The sequence below is a fragment of the Danio rerio genome, chromosome 14, assembly GCF_049306965.1.
Source record: "Danio rerio strain Tuebingen ecotype United States chromosome 14, GRCz12tu, whole genome shotgun sequence".
In the NCBI taxonomy this organism is placed as follows: Eukaryota; Metazoa; Chordata; class Actinopteri; order Cypriniformes; family Danionidae; genus Danio; species Danio rerio.
In genome coordinates, this window is record NC_133189.1 from 51,460,541 (window position 1) to 51,472,420 (window position 11,880).

Below are 11,880 nucleotides of genomic sequence, written 5' to 3' on the forward strand. Positions count from 1 at the left end.
TATATATATATATATATATATATATATATATATATATATATATATATATATATATATACACACAGCTATATATATATATATATATATATATATATATATATATATATATATATATATATATATATATATATATATATATGCTCTATATAAATATATATAAATGCTATAAAAACATTCATAACTATACAATGGTTATAACAGATTATAGTCATTCAATCATTTTCCTTCTGAACAGTTCCTTATTTATCAGGGGTCACCACAGCGGAATGAACCGCCAACTATTCCGGCATATGTTTTACACAGCGGATGCCCTTGCAGCTGCAACCCAGCACTGGGAAACATCCACACACTCTCACATACACCACAGCCAATTTTGTTTCCCCAATTCCCCTATAGTGCATGTGTTAGGACTGTGGGGGCAACCGGAGCACCCGGAGGAAACCCACGCCAACATAGGGAGAACATTCATACTCCACACAGAAATGCCAACTAGCCCAGCAACCTTCTTGCTGTGAGGCGACAGTGCTAACCACTGAGCCAATGTGCCGGCGTTGAAATTGAGTGAACAACACAAATCGCACTGTAACAAGCTTCAGCTATATTTTGATTACTAACACTAAAGACTAAACTCTGATGTGCAGGACAACCTGCAGATGTTATAAGAGTATTTAAAACACTGAGATGATGTCATGCTTGTTGATGTCACTTTTGATATTCATTTTTTCAAGTAAACAGATATCTATTGGCATCTTCATACATTTAAATCATTCCTTAACCGTCTAAATAATCAATCAGGTTATTTTCAAGGAGACTATTATTACTGCTGAATTTAATTTGAAATCTTTCTCTGAGAGGAGCATCACTCAGTTTACTCACATCGGGGTATAACGTTGTTTTTATATTCGCACATTCAGACTTTCTCCTTATTAATATAATATCAGAAAAATAATATATGCAAAGTCTAAATAGTGAAAGCATATTAGCATCCAATGACTATCAAAGTACAACAGTGTTCACAGTCAAATAAATAGCGCTAATGTTGTTTTCAAATCATACTTGAATGTGATATTAGACCGAGTATTCAAAGTACCATGATATACAAGTTGTCACTGAACTGAACTTTACCTCAATTTTACCCACTGCCTCCATGAGGATTTTAATTAGCGATCAAACAGGATGCCTCTCTACACCTTTATTCAGAAAAAGCGCACTGGGGAGTCTTAAAACATGCAACGTGTTAAAATAAAATGCACAATTCTCCTAAATGAGCTGTTCTATAAATATTTGTTGAGTCAAAGATTGCAAAATTCTCCTGACTTTAATCTGAATCTTTAATACTTACATCTGAATGTGACACTTTCAAAATTGAGTCATTAATTAATACATTTTCCTTCGACTTAGTCTCTTATTTATCAGGGGTCACCACAGCAGAATGAACTGCCAACTATTCCAGCATAAGTTTTACGCAGCAGAAGCCCTTTAAGCCGCAACCCAGTATTAGGAAACACCCATACACTCTCACATTCACACACATACACTACGGCAATTATGTTTACTCAGTTTACATAGAGCATGTCTTTGGACTGTAGGGGAAACCGGAGCACCAGGAGGAAATGCATCCAACACGGGGAGAACATGCAAACTCCACACAGAAATGCCAACTGGCTCATCCATGACTCAAACCAATGACCTTCTTGCTGTGCCTCCCCTAAAAGCTTTAGCTATATTTTGATTACTAACAACAACTACTAAAATCTGATGCGCATGACAACCTGCAGATGTTAAAGTTATGAACAGATTAAAATACTGAGATCAAGTCATGCTTCTCAGTCCAATGTTGATGTCACTTTTGCTGGAATGTTTTGAATTATTCATTTTTCAAGAAAAGCTAATAGCATCTTCATACATTTAAACAATTCCTTACTTGTCTAAATAATCAATCATATTGTTATTAAGGAGACTAGTATTACTGCTAAATTTAATCTGAAATCTTTCACTGAGGAGCTTCACTCCGTTGACTAAGATTGGGGTATGAAGTTGTTTTTTATTCACACATTCAGACTTTCTCATTAATAAAATAAATTCAGAAAAAAAACATTTAATAAATATTGAAATAAATAGTGGAATCATATTAGCAGCCAATGACTATCAAAGTAAAACATTGTTCACAGTCAAATAAATAGCGTCATACTTGAATGTGATTTCAGACTTGATATTTAAAGTGCAATTGTAAACAATATAGGGAGCATGTCACAAGTTGTCACTGAACGAATGTGCGAATATAAAACCAACTTTACCTCAATTTTACCCACTGCCTCCACGTGGATTTTAATTAGTGATCAGACAGGATGCCTCTATACACCTTTACTCAGACAAGCGCACAGGAGAGTCTTAAAACATGCATCATGTTAAAATAAAATGCACGTTTTTTTCTAAACAAGCTGGAAATAATTCCACAGGATTGCATTGGAATTTTGAGCAATAAGACGCACTCATCCTCACCATCACAATGCACATAACTTGCATTCAACTTCACAAAGTCAGCCAGTTATAAAAACTAAAATCATCCCACTCTTAGTTGTGTTCAGTTATTAAAGAATATCCATGATTTTGCAAACGCACTAAGCGGCGCAACTTTTCCCCAAACTACAGCTGTCACCGCTGCATGTGGAGCGATGCCAAACTCACCTCTGTCCGGGACTGGAGTCGCTTGTTCATCTCGTAGATTCTGTACTCGGGCTGCACCATGTACGGTGAATGTCTCCGGTAAAAGGGTCCGAAAGGGGACGAGTAGAAGGGGTCGTGCGGAGGGTTGGACATGTTGATTCCGTGTGCCGTTTGCAGCAGCGCCGAAGCTTCAGCATCCGTACAGCGCGCGTGCAGGATCTCCAAACGCCGCGAGACCGCAGCAGTCAGTGGCCGCACGCGGAGCGGAGCGCAGGAGGCGGGGGGAGCAGCGCAGGGAGGCGGGCTGCTTCTCATTGGATGGCCGCGGGCTGCACTGGAACACTGGCGAGGGGGAGCCAAGCAACTCCTACCATCCCATAGAAAAGAGACTGGTTCTTCATGTTGACGTTTGCTGACCGTGGCTACACTGAAAAAAATATTGATAGGATTTACTTAATGTTTTAAGGTAAGTGGTTGCAAACAATTTGAACGGGCTGAATTAAAAACAAAAACAAATTATATTTAGCAATTTTCAACTTCAGTTTAAATTCAGCCCGTATAAATTGTTTGCAACCACCTTACAAACATTTAGTAAATCCAATGAACCATTATTTTTCAGTGTAGTTGTCCCACAAGCGGAATGACTATACTACAATGTTCTTTAAGCATGTATTTAAGAAAATTTACATTCAGAACCATAACAAACTTTTGAACATAATTGGTCAAATTTGCTTTATGTTAATTAAATGTGAAGATGTTGGTCAAATAGTGAAAAAGCCAAATGGTAAAACGATATAAATGCCAAAATAAAAACGAGTTAAAATGAGTTTCTGCAAACATAACTGTAAAAAAGATCTATATCTGGTAATCAGTTAATACAGTTAGATGATATAGATATAGATAGATAGATAGATAGATAGATAGATAGATAGATAGATAGATAGATAGATAGATAGATAGATAGATAGATAGATAGATAGATAGATAGATAGATAGATAGATAGATAGATAGATAGATAGATAGATCTGATAGACCCTCATTTATTGGAAATAAGAAGAAATGTTTCAATAAAGTGTTTAAAATAGATTTCTGGGAATGTCAATTTTTTTCCACTTTCAAAAACTGTAAATACAGTACTTTACTGTAAAACTGCATTAACTTATTAACTGTGAATTTTCTTTACAGTTATGTACTGTATATTTGCAGAAACTCATTCTTCAGCAATATATACAGTACATACACTACAGTGTACACTTTTTTATCATTAATATTATTTAATAATCTGCTCATCAAGGCGGCATATATTAAATGTAAAAGAAATTGTTAGTTAAATACTTATTTAATAATTATTTATTTATTACTTATTGTATGTAGTTTTGAATGAAATTATTACTCCAGTTATTATTGCTTTTATTACTATTGCCATTAATAATAATAATAATAATAATAATAATAATAATAATAATAATACATTTTTCATTCATTCATTTTCTTTTCGGCTTAGTCCCTTTATTAATCTGGGTTCGCCACAGTGGAATGAACTGCCAACTTACCCAGCATATGTTTTACACAGTGGATGCCCTTCAAGCAGCACACCATACACTGTCATTCACACACATACACTAAGGACAATTTTAGCTTACCCAATTCACCTGTACCACATGTCTTTGAACTTGTGGGGGAAACCAGAGCACCTGGAGGAAACCCACGCGAACATGGGGAGAACATGCAAACTTTACATAGAATTGCCAACTGACCCAGCCGAGGCTCGAACCAGCGACCTTCTTGCTGTGAGGCGACAGCACTACCTACTGCGCCACGGTGTCGCCCTAATAATAGTAAAAATAATAATAATAATTAACATTAGAGGGATTTCTGAAGAATCATGTGATTTTGAAGACGAGTAATGAAGCTAAAAAATTCATCATTAAAGTGACAGGAATAATGTTTTTAATTAAATTATAAACTACATTGTTATTTTAGTGCAATAACATTTTTTTACTGTATTTTTGATTGAATAAATGCAGCTTTGGTGAGCAGGATAAGCTTATTTTAAAACATTTCAAAATCCTACTCACGCCAAATTAGTGTTAGCATGTATCTCATTGGGCATAAAAGTTGTTTCTGATAAGCTTGAGTCATCATGAATATTTTTTATCACCAGATGTTTCTGGTTGTTAGTTTTCTTAGTAGTTCTAGCTAAGAATCTTAGTACTTCAGGTTGATGTACTGACATCATATCATTAAATGAAATCCATTTATGCAGTAAATAGCATGTTAATCTAAAATTGTACAGTTCTTTCAACCGTTTACTGTCAAATTTTACAGATTTTCTTATTAGTGTATTTAATGCTTTATTTTGGTGCTCATCTTACAAAGTACGATTAAGTAATAGAACAGCATGCATTTATTTTTGAGTTTTTTTTTATGCAAATACAATAAATCACACTGGGATACATTAGAACAAAGGTTAACCATGTTAAGTTTAAGCTTGCTACCTAAATGTATTCAACAAATGTCAAGTTGGGCACTTAATTATTTTATTTATTTAATGACATTTTATGCAAATCAATTCAAGCACACAAGAGGCCCTGCTGTAACAACTCAAACCATGTGCTGTGACAACATGCCCCATGAACTCACAGATAAACAAAGGGTATTAATATGTTTCTCTCCTATAAACCTTTCAGAGAACAGCTCATTCCAATCTGAGGACATTTTTATAATGTTGTAAAATGAAAACAGTTTCCATTGCTGTTGCAGTTTCCTTACATATCCAGAGACACTAATAAGGAACGTTTATTTTTAGCATGAGCTGCATATACTGTATGAGCTGGACGTTATTTTTTCTACGTAATAATGCTGGATGCCGTCAAAAATTAATGTGGTCTTTGAGCTGAAATGCAACTGAAATACACATAACAAAAAACACATAGGCCTAAATAAAACATTACACACATTACAATACATTAAGCATATTTTTTTATTCTGTGTATTACTATTATTAACTATTATTAAAGTTCATCTCATATAATGTCGATTCGGTCGAAAAGATCCTGAAGTAAATCAAAACTGCACTGCACAGATATAAACACATTTCAGCCTACCTTGAATAAGACTGACATGCACTACATATAAAGCACTATTAATCCCACATTGTAAAGCTTTACACGGCTTATATATGTTTCATCTGTACACATGAACGTGCCCTTGTTAATATGGCCCAGTACAGCTTTAAAAATAGCCTCTATAATTTCAACCTAAGACAATATAGCAATTTTATAGCACCATACATCCATATATCAGAATAATGGCCACACCTGAGGCATCTCTGCTTTAAGCTGCATTAGTTGTAAATAGATAGAGCGCAGAACAAATGTGCTCAAATGTACCCCGGAGGCGTTAATAAGACACCCTTTATTTCTTAAAACAGAACACTTTTTATATGTTGTGCATGTTTGTTTACATGACAACTGAATTTTGGGCACCTAAAAAAATTGCAGCCTTTGAATGCATGTTATAATGTGATTTTGTACAACAGCATACTTGTAGTATTCAAGAGTTTCCACCTTGCTGAAAATTCCTTATATAGCTTGTTTGGCATGCTGTCCTGTGAGAAAGCCCTGAGCTCATAAGATCCTCGAGCCCGGGGCTCCCTCCCCTGGAAAATAGAAAAAAATTTCCTCGCTCTGTTATGCATAATTTAGGAAATATTTAAAATGGGAAAAAAAATTAAAAGGGGGGCTAATAATTCTGACTTTAACTGTATATATATATATTGCAATCGTGATTTTTCCGAAGTATTTGTAAACATTAATTATTACCATTCGGTGAGTCTCCCATTCGGCTCAGTTGGGTTTTCTGTGTGGAGTTTGCATGTTCTCCTTGCTTCCCCGTGGGTTTCCTCCGGGTGCTCCGGTTTACCCCACAGTCCAAAGACATGTGGTACAGGTGAACTGGTTAGGCTAAATTGTCAGTAGTGTATGAGTGTGTGTATGAATGAGTGTGTGGATGTTTTTTCAGAGATGTGTTGCGGCTGAAAGGGCATCCGCTGCGTAAATAACGTGCTGGATAAGTTGGCAGTTCATTCCGCTGTGGCAACCCCAGATTAATAAAGGGACTAAGCTGACAAGAAAATGAATGAATTAATGAATGAGCCTCCCCATTCAGTTTGAAAGACCGCTTGGACCCGGAAGCCGCTTCGCGTGACGTCACACTTAACAAGCAGATACTGTAGACTTCACAGAAAACCGTCAAGTGCTGTTTATTTCTTTTCATCCGTGCTTTAATTTGTGTATAGCCGTTTGCATATTTTTGGATCATTTAGTATATTTCATGCAGATTTTGTGCTTCCCTATGAAATAATAACAAACAATGAATTCTTTGCAAACAGTTACTCAAGTCATATTGTGAAATTATCTTCATATCGTAGAGAAACAAAACATCACAACGTCAGTTTTTACAATATCATGCAGCCCTAATATTGACCTTAAAATAGTTTCCAAAAAATTAAAAGCTGCTTTTAATCTAGCTGAAATAAAGCAAATATGACTTTCTCCAGAAGAAAAAATATTGTAAGAAATTCTGTGAAAAATTCCTTGCTCTGTTAAACAGCATTTGGGAAATATTTAAAAAAGAAAGGGAAATTCACAGGAGGACTAATAATTTTGACTTCATCTCTATTTAAGGGGATATTTAGAAAGTTCCGTCATCACAAATGATTGATACGGTGATAAATGTTGTAACTGCTATACTGTTTTTTACATAAATAAATTATTTAAAAATAAAGCTAATACAAATTTCATTTTTTCCCTTAGGGAAATGTTGTCGTATGAATCGACGTTATCACAGTACTCAACAGCAACGTCACATATTTTCCAGTATCGTGCAGTCCTAATTTTTATAATATAGAATGCTGAATGATGTTTTTAATGAATTCTATGATAATTTATTAATGTAATGCTGAAAGCGATAGATACCTTTTTCTCATGGAATGTTGTCAAGCCTAAAATAAAAAGGCTCTCTGAAATCCATTTCCCCGCTTTATGCTAATTAACAACAATAAGACTTTTTATTCCAGTGATGAGTGTGTGTGTGTGTGTGTGTGTGTGTGTGTGTGTGTGTGTGTGTGTGTGTGTGTGTGTGTGTTCTGTCAAAGTGTTTGAGACTCAGCCGTCTCAGACAAAATGAAAGTTCAGCTCCAAACACTGCAGGCACGGAGATAGGTAATTACAAAAAAAGTTGGGGTGAAAAAAATCTATTAATAAAACTCTTAATTAAAAATTACATTATTTAATATCTCAAAAAGTTTCCATTCAACATTTCAGAAGGAAAAAGGATTTGTTTGCCCACCGGCACTTTTCTGCAGAGTGTGACCAAAGGCGACGCAGCTCAAAAAAAAAAAAAAAAAAAAAAAACACAACTTGGGTCTCTTCTTTGGTTGCAATCTACTTTTAATTGTGAGTGTAAGTGTGTGTGTTTTTAATTAGCAGCAGAGCCCGAGCGTGGCGTTAGTGCTGTTGAGGGAGATGTGTGTGTTTAGGTGAAGGAGGATGAACACTTCTGGGGGAAATCGAAATGGGTCAGGACACATATAGACAATCCTTCGCCAGGCTCCCTACTGTTACTATGGTAACGTACCATGGTGCGTGGCGGATGCCGCCTTCTCCGCTGGTTTGAACCCAAACACACTACACACACACACACACACACACACACACACACACACACACACACACACACACACACACACACACACACACACACACATATATATATATATATACAAACACAGCTTTTACCTGCTGTGCTTGTATCTCCTCACTGCATCTGTTGTTTTGGAAATGTATGTTTGTCTATTATTAGAGGTTTGATTTAATTACGGGAAAAAAGATTATCAGAGTATTTCAGTCTTCCTACTTCACCATTTCATGTTTAATTTGATGCATTAGGTGCTGTTTCACTGAAATGAAGTGTGAGCTTCTGAGTGAAAATGAAAAATATATCTTTGTGTTTTTAAATATACCTGCAATTTATAATAAACTGTTTCTACATTTTAGGTTTATTTATCCAATGAACAAACCCATTATTATTATTATTATCATTATTATTATTATAATACAAATTATCAAAATGCATTAACAAAACTTACAAATTAACAGATTTCTGGCTAATTCTTACACATTCATACATGCCTTGTTAATAAGATAGTTTAAAAAAATAGATTACTAGAATACATTTTACAGGAAAATACTAGTTCTACTGAAAAAAAAATTCAAAGATTCCTTGGATTTACTAAAATATTTTAAGTTAAGTGGCTGTAAACAATTTATTTGGGCTGAATTTAAACAAACAAAGTAAGTTGAACATTACTAAATGTAATTTGTTTGTTTAAATTCAAATTCAGCCCGTGTAAAATTGTTTGCAGTGTATTTACTGCTTTTAAATGTCACATTTAAATGTTATTTGTCATTTATTTGTAATCAATTGTGATATTTGTAAGCAATTTCTAAAGGGAATTGTTTTCCCAGAGCAGAATAAGTTTGCTTCTTTTTTTTATATATAAAGTATGATAACAGAACTTTAAACAATTACATATGACATATATTTTACTAATTTAAGAACATTTACGTCTGACTGCATTTAATACAAGTTAACTAGTAAATGAATTATATGTATATAAATAGAATATGAATATACCATTATATGTTTATATATATAAATTGAAATATATAGCATTTATTTATTTTTATTATTTTATAGCAAAAAACACATAGATTCACTTTGCTTCTTATTTCACTGTAAGTATGTTTATGTAATATTTGTAATATTTGTATCAATTTCTCAGTGAATATGGGTAATATATTTTGGTGCAGTTAAAGAAAACAGATTTATTAAACAGATATATTTATTAAAATCAAATTTTAGTCACCAAACATATTTAGAAATGGAAAGATAATACAATTAAATTTATGCAAAATATTTCAAAACAAAAAATTCAACTTACAAAATTTCAACAAAATTTGTTTCTCATGAGTTTTGCTATTAATTTTTTTTTTTCTATAACAAATTTAGGCTACTAATTTTTGAACCATCATTGTAAGTTATTTTGTTAGATTAGCTCCAGATTTGGCTTCAGTACTGACTAATCTATTGTATATGCACAATCATAATATTGAATAGCTTCCTAATAAAAATATGAATTTAAAAGATAGATTTGTGGGGGGTGTATATGCTGAGCACTGTGTGTATATATATATAAATTTTTTTTGTTCTTTATGCAATCCTTCATTTATCCTTTATAACTTCAATCCACACAACAACCAAATCTTACATTAATTTCTTATTCCCCAAAACACATAATGGTATATGATAAACAGCATTCAAGAACAGTTTACTGTGTAAAAAAGCATCTCCTTCAACACCAACAAGCTCTGTGAAATTAATAATGAATAATGGTGTGAACTTGTTGATGAGTAATGCACACACTGTAGGACACAGGCTCTGGACAATGTGATTTTGACCTACGAAACACACACACACACACACACACACACATGCACGCACACACATGCTCGCTCTAATGTTTTCTGAATATGGATGAAATGTACCCCTGTGCTCGAGGAGGAACTGCTAGTTTTGCTGGAGAATCTCATTAGCATCGTAATAGCTTGCAGCCTTATTTGCATATTGCCAAGAGTGATTTTTTTTTTCCTTCGGATAAAGGAGAGAGAGAAAGAGTTGGCTGAAAAAAAATACAGCTAAAACTTTGAAGCTCCATATTTTATTTCATTATTTAAGTTAAATAAATTCTAATTGAAAGACGCCTTTCAATTATGTTTCCCTCCTCGCGTTAGATACAAACAGTTGCCTTGTTGAGCATTAGCAGAGAAAACAGCCATTACTGCCGAGATAAACTATATTTAGTTTTTTTTTCTCATAATGAATCATAAAATAAACAAAAATATTATAACCTGCATGTCTCTCATTTATCTCAAGCTTAAGAATGACAACAAATGTGTCACCGAGGGACATTTTAGCATTAAGAATTCCATGATTAAATACTGAAAGATCATTTGATTTTATTCCCAAATATTGTTTAAAACTTTACATAATTTTTAGCCCTTTAAATTGAGTTTTTCTCCATTTATGTGATATAATAAGCAATATCACATGAGCAATTAGTGCAGCATTTTAGTAACTATTTTGTGGCAAACTGCATTTTACTACAGTACTAATACCATGGTACAGTGCAATAACCATGCTTTTGAAAAAATTGTAGCTTGTTGTTTATTCATTGTTCATTTATTGTTTTACAGACACTGTCTAACAAATAAACACTGACAAACACGACGTGTTGCTATTTTCAGACCAACGCAACTTTAATTTTCCCGTTTTGCACCAGGTTGTTCAAATAGCAAATCCATTTGCACCACTTTGTGAACTCATGGGTGTTTCGGTCTGGACAATAGGTGTGTTAAGGCGCATTGTTGGCGCGTTGCTATTTTGAGGGACTAAAATAGAGCAGCTGAAAGCAGGTCTAAAGTGCAGCGCAAAGTGCGTTGGTTGTGCACCTCGCTTAAACATTGCTTAAAAAACGCAGGATGTACAGCAATATGCAAATATCTTTACAAATGAAAAAGAGCTAAGGGATTCAAATATTACAAAAATATTATTTTCTACATAAATATAAAAACCCTGTTTTTAAAGATTCCTTGGATTTACTAAAATATTTTAAGTTAAGTGGTTGTAAACGATCTATTTGGGCTGAATTTCAAAAAACAAAATAAGTTGAACATTACTCAGTTTAATTTGTTTGTTTAAATTCAGCCCGTGTAAATTGTTTGCAGTGTATTTATTTCTTTTAAATGTCACATTTAAATGTTATTTGTCATTTATTTGTAATCAAGTGTGATATTTGTGAGCAATTTCTGAGGGAATTGTTTTCCCAGAGCAGAATAAATATGCTTATTTCATTTTTTTTTTTTTTACAAACTAGCAAACAATATTACAATGTTATAAACAATCCTGATTATAAAAAGCTAATTTTTTTACATAATGAATATAAAGTATGAATAAAGAACTTTAAACAATTACATATGACATATATTTTATTAATTTAGGAACATTTATGTCTGAGTGCATTTAATACAAGTTAACTAGTAAATGAATGATATGAATATAAATAGAATATGAATATACCATTATATGTT

The 11,880-nt window shown here is 33.5% G+C and overlaps 1 protein-coding gene across 2 annotated transcripts in view; it reads right to left on the reverse strand.

The window, feature by feature from the left end:
- ldb2a (LIM domain binding 2a) overlaps positions 1-3,082 on the reverse strand; it is a 156,378-nt gene extending 153,296 nt beyond the window's left edge. Inside the window, exon 1 of one of the 2 annotated variants that reach the window (XM_005157342.6) lies at positions 2,689-2,890. In XM_005157342.6, coding sequence (XP_005157399.3) covers positions 2,689-2,820 — 132 coding nt within the window. In that variant the 5' untranslated portion in view covers positions 2,821-2,890. 2 annotated transcript variants of the gene reach the window in all.
- Between the last annotated feature and the right edge of the window lie 8,798 nt (positions 3,083-11,880).